The following is a 22820-nucleotide window of genomic DNA, read 5'->3' on the forward strand; positions in this document are numbered from 1 at the left end:
CCAGTCGCTCCAGCTGTCCTTATGTCACCTTGTTGGAATGGTTACGTAAAGTGAAGGGGCTTTTCTATGCAGACCTGAGTGCAACTATTTAAAATCTGTCAAATACTTGTACCGTTTGTTTCAGCGGGAAGAGTGGACCAAAGCGTAGCGTGGAAAGTGTTCATGATACTTATTTTCAAGAAACACTCAAACAAAAGTAACAACTCCCCCCCCCCCCCCAAAAAAAAAAAACAAAACAAACGCGAACAGTTCCATCATGCAAAGACACTAAACAGAAAATAACACCCCACAAAACCCAAACGGAAAATCACAACTTAAATATGATCCCCAATCAGAGACAACGAAAGACAGCTGCCTCTGATTGGGAACCACACTCTGCAAAACAACAAAGAAATAGAAAACATAGATTTTCCCACCCGAGTTACACCCTGACCCAACCAAACATAGAGAATAAATAAGGATCTCTAAGGTCAGGGCGTGGCTGCCAGATGGATGGGATTTGCAGTTTTGTATCTGTTCTATTGGTCCCATTGCACAACACAAGCTCAATCAAACCCATTTAAAGTATTTACAATTATTTTAAATACTATTTGTACCAAGTGTTGGAATGGTTAAGTAGACTCTGATGAAGAGGGATTTCTTAAACTCTAACCCAGCACAGGTTAAATAGTGAACAGAAGACATGCTGGGTTATTTTGACCCAGCCAGTTGGGTTGCTTGAATAATCCAAACATGGGTTACTATGTATGATACAATGCCTACCAGCGCAAGGTGTCCACAGTAATACTAACATTTACTCTACGATGATGACACACATGCCAACAGGCCAAATCAAAACATATCTCCACTTTAGGGACCACTTCAAGAACACACTGAAATATCCCAGTTGTGTAACGAGACAGCTACATGTTTTGCGTTACGAAAAAACAATGTTCTAGATGTTTCTCTTCTCTCCTCGAAAAAGAAAAGGAGAGCCTCACACTCTAGTAGCTCAGATGCAATAATTGGATACCTACGTGTGGACAGCTAAGCTGTCTTCATCAAGCTATAATGACAGCCAAGCTGTCTTCATCAGGCTTTAATGACAGCCAAGATGTCTTCATCAAGCTATAATGACAGCCAAGCTGTCTTCATCAAGCTATAATGACAGCCAAGCTGTCTTCATCAGGCTTTAATGACAGCCAAGGTGTCTTCATCAGATTATAATGACAGCCAAGCTGTCTTCATCAGGTTATAATGACAGCCAAGCTGTCTTCATCAGGTTATAATGACAGCCAAGCTGTCTTCATCAGGCTTTAATGATAGCCAAGGTGTCTTCATCAGATTATAATGACAGCCAAGCTGTCTTCATCAGGTTATAATGACAGCCAAGCTGTATTCATCAGGTTATAATGACAGCCAAGCTGTCTTCATCAGGCTTTAATGACAGCCAAGGTGTCTTCATCAGATTATAATGACAGCCAAGCTGTCTTCATCAGGCTTTAGTGACAGCCAAGCTGTCTTCATCAGGTTATAATGACGGCCAAGCTGTCTTCATCAGGTTATAATGGCAGCCATGCTGTCTTCATCAGGCTATAATGACAGCCAAGCTGTCTTCATCAGGTTATAATGACAGCCAAGCTGTCTTCATCAGGCTTTAATGACAGCCAATGTGTCTTCATCAGATTATAATGACAGCCAAGCTGTCTTCATCAGGCTTTAATGACAGCCAATGTGTCTTCATCAGATTATAATGGCAGTCAAGCTGTCTTCTTCAGGCTATAATAACAGCCAAGCTGTCTTCACCAGGTTGTAATGACAGCCAAGCCATCTTCATCTGGCTCTAATGACAGCCAAGCTGTCTTCATCAGGTTACAGTGACAGCCAAGCTGTCTTCATCAGGCTATAATGGCAGCCAAGCTGTCTTCATCAGGCTATAATGGCAGCCAAGCTGTCTTCATCAGGCTATAATGACAGCCAAGCTGTCTTCATCAGGCTATAATGACAGCCAAGCTGTCTTCATCAGGCTATAATGACAGCCAAGCTGTCTTCACCAGGTTGTAATGACAGCCCAGCCATCTTCACCTGGTTCTAATGACAGCCCAGCTGTCTTCATCGAGCTATAATAACAGCCAAGCTGTCTTCACCAAGTTGTAATGACAGCCAAGCCATCTTCACCTGGCTCAATGACAGCCCAGCTGTCTTCATCAGGTTACAATGACAGCCAAGCTGTCTTCATCAGGGTATAATGACAGCCAAGCTGTCTTCATCAGGGTATAATGACAGCCAGGCTGTCTTCATCAGGCTTTAGTGACAGCCAAGCTGTCTTCATCAGGCTTTAGTGACAGCCAAGCTGTCTTCATCAGGTTACAATGACAGCCAAGCTGTCTTCATCAGGCTACAATGACAGCCAAGCTGTCTTCATCAGGCTACAATGACAGCCAAGCTGTCTTCATCAGGCTACAATGACAGCCAAGCTGTCTTCATCAGGCTACAATGACAGCCAAGCTGTCTTCATCAGGCTATAATGACAGCCAAGCTGTCTTCATCAGGGTATAATGACAGCCAAGCTGTCTTCATCAGGCTTTAGTGACAGCCAAGCTGTCTTCATCAGGCTTTAGTGACAGCCAAGCTGTCTTCATCAGGCTTTAGTGACAGCCAAGCTGTCTTCATCAGGCTTTAGTGACAGCCAAGCTGTCTTCGTCAGGTTATAATGGCAGCCAAGCTGTCTTCATCAGGTTATAATGGCAGCCAAGCTGTCTTCATCAGGTTATAATGGCAGCCAAGCTGTCTTCATCTGATTATAAAGGCAGCCAAGCTGTCTTCATCAGGTTATAATGGCAGCCAAGCTGTCTTCATCGAGCTATAATAACAGCCAAGCTGTCTTCACCAGGTTGTAATGACAGCCAAGCCATCTTCACCAGGTTCTAATGACAGCCCAGCTGTCTTCATCGAGCTATAATAACAGCCAAGCTGTCTTCATCAGGCTACAATGACAGCCAAGCTATCTTCATCAGGCTTTAGTGACAGCCAAGCTGTCTTCATCAGGCTTTAGTGACAGCCAAGCTGTCTTCATCAGGCTTTAGTGACAGCCAAGCTGTCTTCATCAGAATTTAGTGACAGCCAAGCTGTCTTCATCAGGTTATAATGGCAGCCAAGCTGTCTTCATCAGGTTACAATGACAGCCAAGCTGTCTTCATCATGCTACAATGGCAGCCAAGCTGTCTTCATTGTGCTACAATGACAGCCAAGCTGTCTTCATCAGGCTTCAATGACAGCCAAGCGGTCTTCATCAGCCTACAATGACAGCCAAGCTGTCTTCATCAGGGTATAATGACAGCCAAACTGTCTTCATCAGGCTTTAGTGACAGCCAAGCTGTCTTCATCAGGCTTTAGTGACAGCCAAGCTGTCTTCATCAGGCTTTAGTGACAGCCAAGCTGTCTTCATCGGGCTTTAGTGACAGCCAAGCTGTCTTCATCAGGTTATAATGGCAGCCAAGCTGTCTTCATCAGATTATAAGGGCAGCCAAGCTGTCTTCATCAGGTTATAATGGCAGCCAAGCTGTCTTCATCAGGTTATAATGGCAGCCAAGCTGTCTTCATCAGGCTATAATGGCAGCCAAGCTGTCTTCATCAGGCTATAATGACAGCCAAGCTGTCTTCATCAGGCTATAATGACAGCCAAGGTGTCTTCAATAGGTTAGAATAACAGCCAAGCTGTCTTCATCAGGCTATGATGACAGACAAGCTGTCTTCATCAGGCTATAATGACTGCCAAGCTGTCTTCATCAGGCTATAATGACTAACACTGCGGGTCACTAGTTTATATAGTTTGGAAGGACACACAGGTGTCTGTAGTTATGGCTGGGTGTGCCTTGATGTCATTGGCTGATTTACAGATATAAATATAGCATGTAAAAAGCATGAATTGATAACATATGATCATAAATACAGTTTTGCTACAAAGGCCTACAAACATTTACAATGAATAGCAAAATCACAAGTATGGCTTCAGATCAAGTCTACGGTGGCTTGCGAAAGTATTCACACCCTTGGCATTTTTCTTATTTTGTTGCCTTACAACCTGGAATTAAATTTGATTTTAGGGGGTTTGTATCAGTTGATTTTCACAACATGCCTACCACTATGAAGATGCAAAATATGTTTTATTGTGAAACAAACAAGCAATAAGACAAAAAAACTGAAGACTTGAGCGTGCATAACTATCCACCTCCCCCCAAAGTCAATACTTTGTAGAGACACTTTTTGCAACAATTACAGCTGCAAGTCTCTTGGGATTTGTCTCTATAAGCTTGGCACATCCAGCCAATGGGATTTTTGGCCATTCTTCAAGGCAAAACTGCTCCAGCTCCTTCAAGTTGGATGGATTCTGCTGTGTACAGCAATCTTTAAGTCATACCACAAATTCACAATTGGATTGAGGTCTGTGCTTTGACTAGGCCATTCCATGTTTCCCTTTAAACCACTCGAGTGTTGCTTTAGCAGGTTGCTATGTCCCAGTCTCAAATCTCTAGAAGACTGAAACAGGTTTCCCTTAAGAATTTCAGATGATTTAGCACCATCATTCTTTCAATTCTGACCAGTTTCCCAGTCCCTGATGATGAAAAATATCCCCATAACATGATGCTGCCACTAACATGCTTCACTGTGGCGGTTTTTTTGTACCTTTATTTAACTAGGCAAGTCAGTTAAGAACAAATCCTTATTTTCAATGACGGCTTTGGAACAGTGGGTTAATTGCCTTGTTCAGAGGCAGGATGACAGATGTTTACCTTGTCAGCTCGGGGATTCGATCTTGCAACCTTTCGGTTACTAGTCCAATGCTTTCACCACTAGGCTATCTGCTGTTCTCGTGGTGATGAGAGGTGTTGTGTTTGCACCAGACATAGCATTTTCCTTGATGGCCAAAAAGCTAAATTTGTCTCATCTAACCAGAGTACCTTCTTCCATATGTTTGGGGAGTCTCCCACATGCCTTTTGGTGAACACCAAACACATTTGCTTATGTTTTTCTGACCATTCTTCCGTAAAGCCCAGCTCTGTGGAGTGTACAGCTTAAAGTGGTCCTATGGACAGATACTCCAATCTCCACTGTGGAGCTTTTCAGCTCCTTCAGGGTTATCTTTGGTCTCTTTGTTGCCTCTCTGTTTAATGCCCTCCTTGCCTGGTCTGTGAGTTTTGGTGGGCGGCCCTCTCTTGGCAGGTTTGTTGTGGTGCCATATTCTTTCCATTTTTTTATAATGGATTTAATGGTGCTCGGTGGGATGTTCAAAGTTTCTGATATTTTTTTATAACGCAACCCTGATCTGTACTTCTCCACTGTCACGTTCTGACCTTTATTTCCTTTGTTTTTGTATTTAGTTAGTATGGTCAGGGTGTGAGTTGGGTGGGCAGTCTATGTTTGATTTTCTATGATTTGGGGATTTCTATGTTTCGGCCTAGTATGGTTCTCAATCAGAGGCAGGTGTCATTAGTTGTCTCTGATTGAGGATCATACTTAGGTAGCCTGGGTTGCACTGTTTGTTTGTGGGTGATTGTCTATGTTAGTTGCTTGTGTCAGCACAGTCCTTAGGATAGCTTCACAGTCTTTATTTGTTTATTGTTTGTATCCAGTGTTCAGTTCTTTCTTTAATTAAACACTCAACATGGACACTTACCACGCCGCATTTTGGTCCTCTGATCCTTCTCGCCTCTCCTCTTCAGATGAAGAGGAGGAAGACCGTGACATCCACAACGTTGTCCCTGACCTTCATCAATTTGGACTATTTTGTGTATGTCCATTATATGAAATCCAAATAAAAATCCATTTAAATTAGAGGTTGTAATGCAACAAAATAGAAAAATGCCAAGGGGGTGAATACTTTTGCAAGGCACTGTATGTTGAGACTGAAGGGAACAATGGTCTTTAAATTAAAGATCCAAGCAGCGTTTTGTTATGACAATAACTTGTCTCTTCTCAACACATATTATAAGCTGCAAAACATAAATCTTATAAATATTGAACTTAGCAAACACATAAGGACCGACCCCACCCCTCTACCCCCTAAATGTTCCATCCGTGAGACACTCCCCCAGGTAAGTGTTACCACAGTAAAAAGACAGGTGCTCAATTTCTGTCTGTCTGACCACCCTCAGGGCCTATTGGTTTTAAAGATGCCTTGCCCTCCTAAATACCAACCACCTCCACTCCTCCCACCTCTCTCCAGATGTCTGGATGGACACTGGGCAGACCCCAGCATGTCCTCTATTTTTGTGAGATTGAGCACCTAAGAAGACTGGGGTAAGATGTTACTTTAGGCTAGATGTTTCCGCACTGTGTGCCTTTAATCTGAGGGAATAAATAATGGAATAAGACAGAACACAATGCTGAAGGCTCTTCTCCAAAAAGGTCAAGAGGGAAAGCAGACACGCTATACGGAGGTCAAATGCATTTCAAACATACCTCAGTGTCCACAGCTGTGTTGTGATAGGTCATTGCCATGGGATGGGTGGGGCCAGAAACAGCAGTGGTCCCCATGGTAACATGATGGGGTACAATTGGCATGGTGAACACCTGGTTGGTAACAGCGAGAACGGGAGGGGCTGGGGAAGTGATCTGGGGTCCAATCAACAGTCTCGGCTGGAGATGCATCGTGGGAACTGCTGCTGACAAAGACCAGATACAGTTAAGAAAGAGGTCAACCCTTCTGTCTGTTTTAGCCTTGTCCTAAACCTGGATGTTAGCCATCTCTGAATAATTCATGAGGCATAACAGAGTCAGAAGAGTTGGCTAAAGATCATCCTATGTCCCTCTGGGGTGTCCTTCACTCAGCGTACATCACTGTAACATAACTAATTGAATACAGTCAGTCTACATCACTGTAACATAACTGACTGAACAGTCAGAGTAGCCAGCATCCTTAGAGTTGAGGAACATGTACAATAGCTCTTCACAATGTTCATCTCACTGATCAATCCTGGGTTCAGATAGAATTTGTTTTCTTTCTAATCCAGACTGTAGTCTTTTTTTCTCATCCGCGATCACTAAGGATGTCAGGTCACCTGTATGGGATACTGACGGGGACAGAAAAACAGATCCATCCCACTCCCTGCCCAGAGTCAGACTCTTGTTTAGTGCTGAGAGCCTGTCCCTCCCGCAGACACCTTCAGCAGTCCTCCAAGGATCCATTATCAAACATATAAAGCCCTGTCACAGTCCCCTTCAAAGCCCTGTCACAGTCCCCTTCAAAGCCCTGTCACAGTCCCCTTCAAAGCCCTGTCACAGTCACCTTCAAAGCCCTGTCACAGTCCCCTTCAAAGCCCTGTCACAGTCACCTTCAAAGCCCTGTCACAGTCCCCTTCAAAGCCCTGTCACAGTCCCCTTCAAAGCCCTAACACAGTTCCCTTCAAAGCCCTGTCACAGTCCCCTTCAAAGCCCTGCCACAGTCCCCTCCAAAGCCCTGCCACAGTCCCCTTCAAAGCCCTGTCACAGTCATCTTCAAAGCCCTGCCAGTCACCTTCAAATCCCTGTCACAGTCACCTTCAAAGCCCTGCCAGTCACCTTCAAATCCCTGGGCCTCCTGAAGTCTAATGTAGTGTATTAGGGGCCTGCAGAGGAAAACCCTCCCATGCTAATTACACTGTAATAATACAAGTAGACCTAAGATCCTACTGAGGTTAAAGGCTTTTAGTCTGGCGACTAATGGGCCATGACCCTGCTGCCTCAGAGAGAACTCAAGAGAGAATTATAGACAAAATAGCAGATCTGATTGGTCAAAAGACCAATTAGTTGAAAAAATATCAGAATTGGGTTGCCTGTGTAAACGCAGCCTCAGATGGATGTACTGTATCTGTTTGATCATTGGTATATAAATGAGAGGTTATGACGGGTGTAGTTGATATGAGTGTGCTCTGTGCTGACGTTCATGAAATATACGTTTTAAAACAACAATATTTCTACAGTGGTTTTTAGAATCCTGCATGGTATGCACTGGTCATACACTGGACATTGTGTTACATTTGAGGTAGTCTTGGCTGAGTCCCTAACAACCGGATGATCCGAATTCAGAGGAAATAGAAAGAGAGCCTGTGACATAACTTCCGCTTTTGGATGTTAAAAAAGCAAAACTCCATCTTAACTCCTCTACATTTACTGGATTGGTTGAACAGTGCAGAAGATAACCTCCCCCAATGTTTTTTTTTGTTCTTGTATGTAGGGGATCAAGTTTCAGGCGTTTATTTTGCTGCTACTTTAGGTTACATTTGAGGAGAAGCCAGTAGCTTTCTTTGCACAGCAGCCACTGTTTTGAGGACACCTTGTGGTCAATAACAACAGGTGCAGTCACAGGAGTTACAAATACACATTCTATTTTTCATTTTGTTCACAGGTTGTTTCAGCTTTTCATTACCTTGCAAATACCATTATGTACTGTAACAAGGCAACAGTAAACCCGTCAACCCCTACAAATGATTCAAAATCTAATTTGCGGCAGAGTTTATAGGTCCTTATGGGGAACCTTTCTGTCATGAAAAAATGCATTTATGTGCAACATTACATAACGGTAGCTCAAACGGGGTAAGAGATATGCTTGTTCAAAGTTTGGAATTCCAGATGATTACTATAGCAAGACGCATCATTCACCCAAGTTTAGTCAAAATCGGGCCAGTGGGGTCTGAGATATTGCATGTGACTAACATAGTACCCCCCCCCCCCCCCCCCGAGGAAGCCATATAACCTGAATTACTTCAGTGAATAAGACCCACCAATATAAAGGGGCATTCGTCACAACAAAACTGTGCAGAACACTATTCAAACCCCTCCAAATAATAGTAGACATACAAAATATTATTTCATTGTAAGATAACACAAGAGTAAAGTTAAAGTCTGAAAGTTCAGACTCTCACCAGTAGAGGGTACAGTAGCATGCACAGTCACGTGCGGTGGATCCTTGATCACTGAGACCACAGTCTGCAGGCCAACGGGCTGGATGACAATGGCCCTGGTTTTGAGAAGAGGGGCCAAGGGTTGGGTGAGGAGGACAGAGGGGGGAAGTTTGGGCTGAATGGACACCCTCTGGTTTGGGTGGGCGGGTCGCTTGGCTGGTGGGAAAAGAGTAGGAGAATAAGTGTTTTTGTATATATATATTTTTTTAAACATTATTTAACTAGGCAAGTCAGTTAAAAACACATTTTTATTTACAATGACAGCCTACCCCGGCCAAACCCGGACGACGCTGGGCCAATTGTGCGCCGCCCTATGGGACTCCCAATCACAGCCAGATGTGATTCAGCCTGGATTTGAACCAGGGACTGTAGTGTCGCCTCTTGCACTGAGATGCAGTGCCTTAGACCACTGCGCCACTCGGGAGCCCCCTGGTTAATACAGGGGTGAACTATGATACAACAAATCAGACACTTTCAATTATTTTTTGGAATAATAAATATCCACCATATTGTGGAAGAGACGTTTCACCTCTGGGAGATGGGCTGACTCGCTTGTGTATTTTCTTTTCAGGAGACAACGTAGTCGGTAAAGGCTGCATAGACACATCATCTTCCTGCTGGTACGCATCGGCAGGGACAAGACAGAAGTTAGTGAGAGTAGTCAGTACTTAGCCTACTATTTACACATAGGGGGAGAGTGTTGAGCGAATTGAAATCTTACTTTCAGGGATAGTGGTGACAGTGAGGAGGTATCACTAACCGCAGATCCAGATGATAGGGAGGACCGAGGCACTCCTACATCTGCCAACAAAACAATTAGAACTCAATTCAATTGACAAGCAGGGGCATCACATTGCCGATCCTCTTTCACGTCCTGTGTGATTGACCTTACAACACAGTCTTTGGGCCTCACAGGTGCAGCCTTCCCACGCCTAATGTCTACTGACTAGGGCAGGGATGGGCCCTTTTGTAAGGCAGGGATGGGCTCCACACACAAAAAACTGTTGGTTTTACATTTTTCTGCTGTTATGTCAGTCACTGACAGTCACTCAAATAGCCCATGTCAGCTAACATTTTTTAGATTGCTAAATTAATCTAGCCAGGTATCTAAACTTGTAGTAATCATGGACAAATTAGCGACCGGAGAGCCCAATTGATTATGTTAGTCAGATATCATATAAAAAATTGGTACAGTATGTGCGGGTAGATGCAGACAAACGCATTCCCTTGGGGGAGGGAAACAGTACATAACTGTTACGTCTTGTGGGTTTCATAACCACATCTTTATAACAATTCAATAACGATGAGACGGGAGACAGGAATCAGTCCAACCATTTATCTACAACGTGCAGTTCTTAACACACAACCCCCATGATGCTCTGCGGCACAACCCCAATACGCCACATCTCCTCCCCTCTTACATAAATTGTTCCCATTATGAACAGCATTCCTGAGAAGATGACTGTGAGCCCCTAGGCGGCGACTACTGGGTCAGGGTGTCACAGAGTCAGAGTTCTGGACCACTCTTGAGTTCGCCATTCACCTGTGGGAACGTGGCACTTTCTTGGGACAGGAGCTGCGGTCCGTTGTCGCTAACGAGTTGGAGTGGCGATCCGAACCGTCTAAACACTTCTCCAAGCTTCTCGATTGTCTTCTCTGCCCTAGTAGATCTCATGATGGTGGGCCACACGAGTGGCGCAGCGGTATAAGGCACGGCATCACAGTGCTAGAGGCATCACTACAGACCCAGATTCGATCCCAGGCTATGTAGCAGCCGGCCGCGACCTGCGACAATTGTTAGGGAAGAGTTGGGCCGGCCAGGATGTCCTTGTCCCATCCCCCTCTAGCGACTCCTTGTGGCAGCCAGGGTGCATGCACGCTGACTTTGGTCGCCAGTTGTACTGTGTTTCCTCCGACGCATTGGTGCGGCTGGCTTCCGGGTTAAGCGAGTAGTGTGTCAAGAAGCAGTGGAGGACACATGGCTCTCGAGATTCGCCTCTCCTGAGTCTGTACGGGAGTTGCAGCGATGGGACAAGACAGTATATCATGAAATTGGGGAGAAAGTAAAAAATATAATAAAAAATAAAAAAATCTCATGATGGCAACCTCTGGCCACTTGCTATGAGCATCCACGTCCACAAGAAGCATAGTCTTCGAATGAACCTGCGAATTCTATGTGTATGCATTGCCATGCCTCCTCCGGCCAATCCCACAGATGAAGAGGTGCAAGTTAAGGTACCTTGTGAACCTTCTGACATGAGGAACATATTTTCGCTTTCACCTCAATGCTTCCATCCAATCCAGGCCACCAGAAGTAGCTTGTGTGATTTCATTCTTGCAAACCACAATGACCTGAGTGTAGCTGATAGAACACTGGTTTCCACAGCGATGGTGGAATGATAACTCTCCTCCGTCACAGCAGACAACCGGACTGTACTGACAGCTCAGTTGTCCTGGAAAGGTAAGGTTTCAGTTCCGTAGCAACTCCTGCAACTTTAACTTTGATGATAATGTCCATCACTTCAGGTAACACCGGGTCATTTCTGGTGTTTCTCCGCACTTGTGTTGAAGTGACTGGTGTGTTTTCCACTTGTCTGAAGTAGAATATGTCCACTTGGTGTGACTCTAGCTTGACCACAGGTTGTGGTAACCTGGAAAGTACATCTGCATTCTGCATTGCAGTGCAGTTCTGCAGTGCAGACTTGCGGTACTTGATGTCCTAGGTGTGTGCTGACAACAACAAAGCCCCCCTTTGCATTCTGCTTGCAGCAAGTGAACGAATCCCACTCAAGATCTGATCTATCGTCCTCTGGAACAGTGCTGGTGCACTTGGGATTCCAAACGGTAGACGACAGAACCTGGAGAGCCAACTATGTGTCACAGCTGTCAGCAGCTCCATTGACTTTCATCCACATGCATCTGCAAATAGGCTTGGCAGAGGTCAATGTCCTGAACTTTTGACCCCAGCTAAACCCACGAAAAGGTTGTTGATGTGTGGTACCGGATACTGCTCAGTGAACAACACAGGGTTAACTGTGACTTTAAAATGTATGTCTAAGTATCATATTTATTTAAGTAGTTTTCTATAATTATCTGTTGCAAGTACTGATGTTCCTGTTTAACTGCCAATATTAAATGTCTGCCAGTATTAAATGTCTGCCAGTGTTGAATGTTATGGTTAAAGTTTGATGCCAGACTGGATTTGAGGACACACTCATAACATACAGGTAACATAACGTGTCTTAATAGGGCGTTGGGTCTCCACGAGCCACCAGGACAGCTTCAATGCGCCTTCGCCTAGATTCTACAAGTGTCTGGAACTCTACTGGAGGGATGTGACGCCATTCTTTGGTGAGAAATTCCATAATTTGGTGTTTTGTTGGTGGTGGTGGAAAATGCTGTCTCAGGTGCCACTCCAGAATCTCCCATAAGTGTTCAGTTGGGTTGAGATCTGGCGATTGCACCACACACACACACACACACACACACACACACACACACACACACACACACACACACACACACACACACACACACACACACACACTTTAAACACCCTATGGTCCTTTGAGACACTTCTTTCAAAGTCACTGAGATCTCTACTTCTAGTCTTGTAGCCAAAATAATGGGCAACTGAGCATTTTTATGCATGATGGGATGTTAATTGCTTAATTACCTCAGGAACCACACCTTCCTTCAATATACTTTGTATCCCTCATTTACTCAGGTGTTTCATTTATTTAGGCAGTTACCTGCATCTATGACACTGTGTGATTCTGTAGCAGCCTATATTGTGACTTCCTACAAGCCTCTCAGGCTGGTGTTTACAGAACATTTGGTGCAGTGTGATTAATATATCAGGGCCTTCTCAGAGACATTTTCTTTGCTTCGGCTCTGGATGTGTTCTCCCTGAAATCTTACTATAAACCGGATAGATTGTTTGAGTTATACACTGCTCAAAAAAATAAAGGGAACACTTAAATAACACAATGTAACTCCAAGTCAATCACACTTCTGTGAAATCAAACTGTCCACTTAGGAAGCAACACTGATTGACAATACATTTCACATGCTGTTTTGCAAATGGAATAGACAACAGGTGGAAATTATAGGCAATTAGCAAGACACCCCCAATAAAGGAGTGGTTCTGCAGGTGGTGACCAGACCACTTCTCATTTCCTATGCTTCCTGGCTGATGTTTTGGTCACTTTTGAATGCTGGCGGTGCTTTCACTCTAGTGGTAGCATGAGACGGAGTCTACAACCCACACAAGTGGCTCATGTAGTGCAGCTCATCCAGGATGGCACATCAATGCGAGCTGTGGCAGGAAGGTTTGCTATGTCTGTCAGCGTAGTGTCCAGAGCATGGAGGGGCGACCAGGAGACAGGCCAGCACATGTGACAGACATGACAGTCTGGAGACGCCGTGGAGAACGTTCTGCTGCCTGCAACATCCTCCAGCATGACCGGTTTGGCGGTGGGTCAGTCATGGTGTGGGGTGGCATTTCTTTCGGAGGCCGCACAGCCCTCCATGTGCTTGCCAGAGGTAGCCTGACTGCCATTAGGTACCAAGATGAGATCCTCAGACCCCTTGTGAGACCATATGCTGGTGCGGTTGGCCCTGGGTTCCTCCTAATGCAAGACAATGCTAGACCTCATGTGGCTGGAGTGTGTCAGCAGTTCCTGCAAGAGGAAGGCATTGATGCTATGGACTGGCCCGCCCGTTCCCCAGACCTGAATCCAATTGAGCACATCTGGGACAGCATGTCTCGCTCCATCCACCAGCTGTTCCTCTTGCCACGTTGCACCACAGACTGTCCAGGAGTTGGCGGATGCTTTAGTCCAGGTCTGGGAGGATATCCCTCAGGAGACCATCCGCCACCTCATCAGGAGCATGCCCAGGCGTTGTAGGGAGGTCATACAGGCATGTGGAGGCCACACACACTCCTGAGCCTCATTTTGACTTGTTTTAAGGACATTACATCAAAGTTGGATCAACCTGTAGTGTGGTTTTCCACTTTAATTTTGAGTGTGACTCCAAATCCAGACCTACATGGGTTGATAAATTTGATTTCCATTGATCAATTTTGTGTGATATTGTTGTCAGCACATTCAACTATGTAAAGAAAGAAAAAAGTATTTAATAAGAATATTTCATTCATTCAGATCTAGGATGTGTTATTTTAGTGTTCCCTCTCCTTTCTATTCACCGGAAAATCCCCTTTACAGTGTGGGTGTGTGTTTCCTGTATGAGATTTGAATCTATTACCAGGAAGACACAGGGTTCTAGTAGTGTTTCTGACGGTTGGCTACACTCAGCCTACTTTGCCTTGGCTTAGCTGTTATAGTTAAACTGAAAGTGATGCAATCCTGGTGATTTTTACCTGTGCAGCAACCGTCAGTATCTCCACTGGCGAAAGATCTCCATTGTAACAGATTAATGTCATTCACCTAAGAAACATGCAGTCTGTTAGCTGTCACTTTCAGTCACTAAGATTGACTGTAGGTTAGGCAGCTACTATTACCAACAATTTTAGATGTAGCCTAGTAGGATAATAACACATAGCATTAAATAGCGGGGTAATGTGGTGTAATACCTCTTGTTGCAGTGTTGTTTCATTAGGTGGTGTGAACTCAAATTCTTGAAGCAGTTCTTCTGCATCACTTAGGTTTTCAAGTTCTTTAAACAGGTTGATGTCTGTAACAATGTTGCAAGCGGGAACAGATCAGTGAAAGAATCCAACGTATCTATTCTAATACATTACGCCTGTAAAAATGTTGCAAGAGACCAGTGAGTTTCCAAAGTAGCATCAATACATAAAAAAATACAGTAAGGGGGAAAGTTGCTTATTGACACTCAGTCAAAACAAGTACTGCTGCCCCTGAGCATTAAAACTTATGTTATATTCAATATATCCAGACAGTCAATGAAGTTGCACGTTGTGTTTACAAAACAGCTATTATTATATAATAAGAATCGCACTTACCCCATTCGCCATCATGATCAATGCAAATATCGGCTAAATCGCTGTCAAATAGCCCATATTGTGGATGACTGTCTAAATCCAAAGGTAACGCTGCCATTTCTAATGTTAGAAATTGTCAAAAGAGTCACAACAAAGTGTTCACATTTCCTAGTTTGCCGTCAACTCTCCACTATAAATACCATAAATAAATAAATAAATAAATACACGTCCTGCTATTAGTACGGAAACCGCGATGGGACATTTACAAAACAAGACAGTTCCCAGCCGGTCTCGCCTGCTAGTGATAAAGGTTATTTGAACTAGTAGCCGCACACTGAGGCAAACATCTACAGTACATGTCTGGAGATCTGCTTCTTCAAAATGCCAATGCATTATGATATGGGGGGCATAAAATGCTAATAATAATAATTCCAATGAATAATGTAAGCAGCAGAAATACTGATAAGACAGACAGAAATATAGAGAAAGGTATTCTGAAAGAGAAATACTTATTTCAAATCAAATGAAATGTTATTTGTCACATAGGTGCGGTAGCAGAGAGAACAGTCTATGACTAGGGTGGCTGGAGTCTTTGACGGTCGGAGGCCAAGCAGTTGCTATACCAGGCAGTGATGCAACCCGTCAGGACGCTCTCGATGATACAGCTGTAAAATCATTTGAGGATCTGAGGACCCATGCCAAATCTTCTCAGTCTCCTGAGGGGGAATAGGTTTGTCGTGCCCTCTTCACGACTGCCTTGGTGTGCTTGGACCATGTTAGTTTCTTGGTGATGTGGACGCCAAGGAACTTGAAGCTCTCAACCCTCTCCACTACAGCCCCATAGATGAGAATGGGGGCGTGCTCGGTCCTCTTTTTCCTGTAGTCCACAATCATCTCCTTTGTCTTGATCACGTTGAGGGAGTTGTTGTCCTTGCACCACATGGTCAGGTCTCTGACCTCCTCCCTATAGCCTGTCTCATTGTCGTCGGTGATCAGGCCTACCACTGTTGTGTCATCAGAAAATGTAATGATGGTGTTGGAGTTGTGCCTGGCCGTGCAGTCATGAGTGAACAGGGAGTGCAGGAGGGGACTGAGCACGCCCCCCTGAGGGGCCCCCGTGATGTGGATCAGCGTGGCGGATGTGTTGTTACCTACCCTTAACACCTGGGGACGGCCCGTCAGGAAGTCTAGGATCCAGCTGCAGAGGGAGGTGTTTAGTCCCAGGGTCCTTAGCTTGGTGATGAGCTTTAAGGGCACTATGGTGTTGAACTCTGAGCTGTAGTCAATGAATAGCATTCTCACATAGGTGTTCCTTTTGTCCAGGTGGGAAACAGCAGTGCAATAGAGATTGCATCATCTGTGGATCTGTTGGTGCGGTATGCAAATTGGAGTGGGTCTAGGGTTTCTGGGAAAATGGTGTTGATGTGAGCCATGACCAGCCTTTCAAAGCATTTCATGGCTACAGACATGAGTGCTACGGGTTGGTAGTCATTTAAGCAGGTTACCTTAGTGTTCTTGGGCACAGGGACTATGGCGGTCTGCTTGAAACACGTTGGTATTACAGACTCAGACAGGGAGAGGTTGAAAAAGTCAGTGATGACACTTGCTAGTTGGTCAGCGCATGTTCGGAGTACACGTCCAGGTAATCTGTCTGGCCCAGCGGCCTTGTGAATGTTGACCTGTTTGAACGTCTTACTCACATCGGCTGTGGAGAGCGTGATCACACAGTCATCCGGAACAGTTGGTGCTCTCTTGCATGTTTCAGTGTTACTTAACTCGAAGCGAGCATAGAAGTTATTTAGCTCGTCTGGTAGGCTTGTGTCACTTGGAAGCTCTCGGCTGTGCTTCCCTTTGTAGTCTGTAATAGTTTGCAAGCCCTGCCACATCCGATGAGCGTCGGAGCCAGTGTAGTATGATTCGATCTTAGTCCTGTATTGACGCTTTGCCTGTTTGATGGTTTGTCATAGCGGTATTTCTTAAAAGCTTCCGGGTTAGAGTCCCGCTCCTTGAAAGCGGCAGCTCTTCCCTTTACCTCAGTGCGAATGTTGCCTGTAATCCATGGCTTCTGGTTGGAATCCTCGATGCACTTATTGATAAAGCCAGTGACTGATATGGTGTACTCCTCAATGCCATCGGAAGAATCCCGGAATATATTCCAGCCTATGCTAGCAAAACAGTCCTGTTTAGCATATGCTTCATCTGACCACTTTTTTTATAGATCGAGTCACTGGTGCCAACATGTAAGAAGTGGTTACATTTGATGTCCAGCAGTGACTGCTAGTAATCAAGGGTAGCCACTTACATGTCGATTACATGTCACTTCATTTAAGATTTTTTTTTTTTATGTCTAGCTGTCTTCTAGACTGCTTTGAGTTCAGCGACAGACACACCTCAGAGAACTTGGCAGAGGAACTGTTGAGAGTGGCCAGAGAATGGCAAGTAGATAGAAAAGTGGTCTGTTATGTTAGCGGCAATGCAGCTAACATAACCAAAGCCATGAAAATTTAAAAATGGACCCATCATCCATGTCTTGCCCACACAATCAACCTGATTGTAAGAGATGCTCTGAAGGTGATGAAGCCCACTGTGGACAAAGTGAAAGCAGCTGTGGAATACTTCCACACAAGCACAGTAGGTGCTGAAAAACTCAAGTCTACACAACGCCAGATGGGGATGCCTGAGCTGAGGCCTAAACAAGACTGCACTACAAGGTGGAATTCAACATTTTATTTGTTCATCTTTACCCTGGCCATTGTCAATGCACCTGTTGATGCTCTGACCCAAGAGGAATGGGAGGTGATGGAGGAGGTGTGCAGAGTCCTGGAACCCTTTGAGCAGGTCACTGTGGAGATCAGTGGAGAGAGGTACAGTAAGCAGTTATTACTACATCATTATTTAATCCAGTATTATATATATATATATATATGAGCAGTAGATGAGAATGTAGTATCAGTAGACAAAACATGAACTAATAAGTTACTTTTCTCTCTTTTCAGCTATGTGACAGCCTCGAAAATGATACTCCTGAGTCAGGGTCTGCAGCGAATCACAGCCAGCCGCCAGAGGTATATGCACTTGTTTATATACATTAAAAAGTTATACTTTAAATACAAATGTTGAATAGCATTCTTTTTCATAACAGACCAATGCATTTTAAATAAATGGTGGTTAAAGTAGAGTATGATTTCATTTAATAATTTAATTAGAATTGTTTTAACACCAATCATAGTCAAACTATCGCAAACTCTTTGACTTGAAAAACTACAAAACATATTTTTTTAAAGAGCTGTTTGGGAGCCAAAAGAGCCGGCTCTTTTTGGTGAGCTGAGCCGAACGAGCCGGCTCACTGAAAAGAGCCGGTATGAGCATCCCTAATAACCTCACAAGGCACCCTGATCTTTTTCCTCGAAATCTCCGTTTCCTTCTCCAGCGAAACACGGGGCCGGGTGTCAGCAGTATAGCCCTTGCGTCCATCTCATTGAAGAAAAACATCCAGTTTGAGGTGAGCAATCCCAGTGCCGATTTGAGAAGCTCTTTTCGGTCGGTAGCAGCAACATTATGTACAAAACAAGTTACGAGCAACGCAAAAAAAAAAAAAAAAACACTCATCAACAGTTTGTGCAATCTGCTTCAGTTGCATGTAATATAGAACAATAAATACCATCTCGTTAGGTGCAATTCCACAGTGACAGACTCAGATGTCACTTTAAATGTTGAACAAAAAACTATGATTGCGTGGTTAAATAAACCATACATCTCCACTCACAAGGACTACTTTCAACAGAAAATCTTACAAAAATAAAATTACTCAGAGTAATTCAGTACCAGAATGATGGCACAAACCGTCCGTCCTGGTACCAAACTCTGCATCTGAACTGTTTTTCAAGTAAATATGTTTATGTAAAATGTTCAGTGGAAATTGTTAAACGTAGTCCACGTGCATAGAGTTCTATGATTTGTTTAACTTTGCAATCATTGGTTTTTGTTTGACATACATTTTAAAGTGACAAATCTGAGTCTCAGTGTCAGTTACTTTGGAATTGCCCTCGGGCTACTCATTCAATTAATATGCAAGTAGGAGAACTAGTCTAGGTAAACTACAATATCTATGAACCATCAATGGCAGACAGGGAAAGATGGAGACAGCTATTCTGAGAAATTTATTACAGATATGAATCATTTTTACATTTTCATGATTTGAGTGTGGCTATACTGATGTGTTTGATTTCATCCACTCTGTTTTTATGCATCTGGAAGGCTGGAGTCACCCATTGACCACAGGAACACTGCTCCCCACACCAGCTGAATGAGCCCAACTTGGAGCTACACTTTGGGCACAAGATCTATAAAAAATAACAAGTTTAAAAAATATATATATTTAGAAGACACTGAATATAACAAGTAAATGCTAAGTTAATTATTCTCAAATGTGGTCATCGAGGAGTCTCGTTTGTAGGTTTTCATACCCACAAACCTATCATTCAGTTTGAATTCTGTTTATTAATTGATCTGCTAAATATAGTAAAGCCGCTTCAGTAAGTCTGTTATATTGTGCCAAGATAAATATGCATTCTCATTTTACACTGAACAATGTGACTAAAACTGACTTAAACTGAAGAAAAATGTCTGAATATTCTATGCCAGCATTAACTAAGTACGACTATTCCATCTGAAAGCGAATTGTCATTTTTACCTGTCCATCCATCACCCCTAACAAGGCCTGTTCCATCCACTGGACAGGCTCAGTGAAGTAGGAGGTACATTGGGTCTGGTCCCGACTCGGTAGGTTACTCATCTTCTTATAGGCAAAAGCAGTCGGTCCTTTGCCAATAGTGTGACTGAGGATACTGGAAGCGCGGAACAGTGTCCGTCTAAAGGGGAAGACAGAAGGGGGTAACAACAGAGGGTGAACATGAAGAACATTTGTGTTGCTTGCTGACAGCCTTTATTTTTCACTCTCACTTCAGTCTCTGTTCAGCATCTGAAACCGTAGGGTGTGTGTATTCTTCATTTATTCACTCATTCAGTTCCCTTACCGACATTTTTTACACCTGTATACCACCTCAGAACAGGTGCTTAGGTAAGGGTCCACTGCAAACAACTCCTTTGGGACATTCTGAAGCTCTGCGTCAAGGATAAACAATGGTCTTAAGAGGATCTCTACAAAACAGAGCTGGCAGCAATTCAATTCATATGGATGAATGTTTCAATTAGGTTAAACAGAGTAATATCCCCTGGTACAGTGAAATAAACGACAGTGGTCCTGAAATAGGAAGAAAGAAAAAAAGGTGGCAGGTTAGAAGCCTAGCAGTTAAGAATGTTGGGCAGTAACCAAATAGGTGCTGGTTCGATTCCCCGAGCCGACTAGGTGAAAAATGTGCATCTGCTAAATGTAAATAACAGAAAGGATGAAGAGGTGAGGAAAACAGCAGGACATACCTGGGTATTTCTCTGTGAGTTTCTGGAGTCTGTACTGCTTGTACTGGGGGCTGGTGACATCTACTTCACAACCCAATGACTCATATAGTGCTAACTGGTCCACAAACCCCTCATTCATCCTAAACATGAATTAAATACATTTTACAATGGACAGAGTTGACAAAGATAACAATACTTCCTTTAAATAACAAAGTGTCCTTAATAAACATGAACAATTCAGACCCGGCAGTTTAATGGTATAATAAAATCAAATCTTTTTTTGCTTACTTTACATCAGGTTTAAGTTGCTGGAGTTTGGCATAGGCATCGCCGAAGTTCATTTTATGACATTTCATCAAGTAAGCAGTCACCACCGCCGCACTCCGACTTTGCCCTACGTGGCTTAAACACAAACACAGCGTTGCATGTCAAATGCATGTGAGGCTATCATGATATGCATTAAATAACTCAGGATTTGATAGGCCTCACACACCAATGCACAAGGACAGATTTTGATGCCTCGCAAGCATCACATATGAAGTGTATGCAGTCATCAAGGTGGCTGAGTAGGTCTGTGGAGGACTCGTCCAGGGAATAGACATACTTCATCCTAAATGGCCCATCAGGTGAAGCTGGCTGCTCTGAGTCCACTGTGAGTATGTGGGTGATGCCAGCATTGGTCAGGTCCTGGGCATCTTTCAGGTCAGATGCTGCCCCGATGTAGACTCCTGTCTCTACCTGAATCATGACTTGGCAATCAGGATTTCTCTATGGTAGAAGACCTGTGAAATACACCTGTTGTTAGCATGTGACATTAAAAGACTGCATAGCTATACATGAATATGATATAGTGAATATGTACGTTAAGACATTCACTACGTTAGCTAGCTACTGGCATATTTTTTTTGTATATGCTGTACTAAATAGCTTCCTTCCTGAATATCAGAACATAACATATGTATATTTTATCCACAAATTGATGAGGTATGATCTGTCCATTAATAATCTTCACTCAATTATCATTTTGACAGATACGTAGCTATAGTTAAACACAGCTTGCTAGGCTAGCTAACGTTAGCTAGCTAGATTAATTTATCCGGCTCTGCTAAATCAGCCTCAAGTTTCTAGCCTAAATATAAATGTTCTTCTATTCGTAAAAAATATCAGTCGTGCCTCTTACAAACGAAGTGTGCTATTTCAGTGAGTTGTTAAGAACCAAGCTAGCTAGCTAGCTACTAAACATAACTAAAAACGTAATGCATGGCTGCTAAACTGTTTGGTCCGGTTATTAGTTGTAACCAATCAGGGAACAAAAATGGAACACTTTTAGTTCCGGAGATAGCTCCACTTTAGTTCCTACACGGCGAACGAAGTTTGAAGCTGTGTTAGCTGAGGAACGCTCAACTCCGTATATTGAGGCTGAGATGAGTATTGCGAACTTGTCTTGCGAGAATGGAGTTGTGCGTTCATCAGCTAAGCTGTGAATAAACGGTTTGCTGAGTGGTACACTTTCACAACTCTTAGTACAAAACTGAACTGGTCACAGTGAGAGACCATTGGTTTAATCACCAAAACACAACATAATGATATCTTTTACATTTTGTCATTTTAACTACCAGTTAATCCAAATAGCAAACAATGCAAGATACGCATTTCAAATCGCCCTTAGAAGTGCTGAAAGTAATATGCTGCAGTTCTGTAAGTTACAGTTTTCACATAAGGCAATACACAACAATTTACAGAAAATCTATCATTTTCATATCTATTCAATGTGTAATCAAAAGGTGTGATCAAAGATAGAAGATAGAAAGCTATCGGGTGGGGGGGGGGGGGGGGGGGGGGGGGTGATATACAGAAGATAGCCCTATTTGGTAAAAGACCAAGTCCATATTATGGCAAGAACAGCTCAAATAAGAAAAGAGAAACGACAGTCCATCATTACTTTAAGACACGAAGATCAGTCAATTCGGAAAATTTCAAGAACTTTGAAAGTTTCTTCAAGTGCAGTCGCAAAAACCATGAAGCGCTATGATGAAACTGGCTCTCATGAGGACCGCCAGAGGAAAGGAAGACCCAGAGTTACCTCTACCTGCTGCAGAGGATAAGTTCATTAGAGTTACCAGCCTCAGAAATTGCAGCCCAAATAAATGCTTCACGATAAGTCTGATTTGGGCTTAGTGTGACTATCATTTGTTTTTCAACAGGACAATGACCCAACACACCTCCAGGATATGTAAAGGCTATTTTACAAAGAAGGAGAGGGATGGAGTGCTGCATTAGATGACCTGACCTCCACAATTCCCTGACCTCAACCAAATTGAGATGGTTTGGGATGAGTCGGACCACAGAGTGAAGGAAAAGCAGTCAACAGTAGTAAAAAATAAACTAAAACCCTTGAATGAGTAGGTGTTCTGAAACATTTGACAGATTGTGTATTTTTGAAAACGGGTGTTATTCATATGTATAGCACGTAACGACAAGAGAATTGTTGAAGATGCACATGGGGTAATGAGGAG

The 22820-nt window shown here is 43.5% G+C and overlaps 2 protein-coding genes across 13 annotated transcripts in view; both read right to left on the reverse strand.

Moving 5' to 3' along the window:
• LOC110508857 (cyclic AMP-dependent transcription factor ATF-6 alpha) overlaps positions 1-15133 on the reverse strand; it is a 47596-nt gene extending 32463 nt beyond the window's left edge. The window contains exons 1-7 of one of the 9 annotated variants that reach the window (XM_036966327.1): positions 14908-15133; positions 14518-14618; positions 14305-14371; positions 9643-9722; positions 9451-9535; positions 8883-9077; positions 6442-6644 (exon numbers count right to left, since the gene is read on the reverse strand). In XM_036966327.1, coding sequence (XP_036822222.1) covers positions 6442-6644; positions 8883-9077; positions 9451-9535; positions 9643-9722; positions 14305-14371; positions 14518-14618; positions 14908-15004 — 828 coding nt within the window. In that variant the 5' untranslated portion in view covers positions 15005-15133. Of the gene's footprint in view, positions 1-6441; positions 6645-8882; positions 9078-9450; positions 9539-9642; positions 9723-14304; positions 14372-14517; positions 14619-14907 lie in introns of those variants that run through there. The other 8 variants (XM_036966328.1, XM_036966324.1, XM_036966326.1 and 5 more) reach the window with 8 other exon arrangements.
• Positions 15134-19027: 3894 nt separating this feature from the next.
• Positions 19028-21630, reverse strand: dusp12 (dual specificity phosphatase 12). 4 transcript variants are annotated; one of them, XM_036966715.1, is made up of 7 exons: positions 21485-21630; positions 20909-21086; positions 20593-20706; positions 20326-20444; positions 19923-20010; positions 19580-19757; positions 19028-19229 (listed from the first exon to the last, which is right to left on the reverse strand). In XM_036966715.1, exons 2-7 carry the CDS (start codon positions 21049-21051, stop codon positions 19077-19079), a joined length of 795 nt encoding a protein of 264 aa, XP_036822610.1. In that variant the 5' UTR covers positions 21052-21086; positions 21485-21630; the 3' UTR covers positions 19028-19076. The 4 variants fall into 4 exon arrangements, with proteins under 4 accessions (XP_036822610.1, XP_021445398.2, XP_036822609.1 ...); XM_021589723.2 differs by having other exon boundaries at positions 20798-21086; XM_036966714.1 differs by having other exon boundaries at positions 21478-21629.
• Positions 21631-22820: the final 1190 nt, after the last annotated feature.

The sequence above is a fragment of the Oncorhynchus mykiss genome, chromosome 28 (assembly GCF_013265735.2).
Source record: "Oncorhynchus mykiss isolate Arlee chromosome 28, USDA_OmykA_1.1, whole genome shotgun sequence".
NCBI classification, from domain to species: Eukaryota; Metazoa; Chordata; class Actinopteri; order Salmoniformes; family Salmonidae; genus Oncorhynchus; species Oncorhynchus mykiss.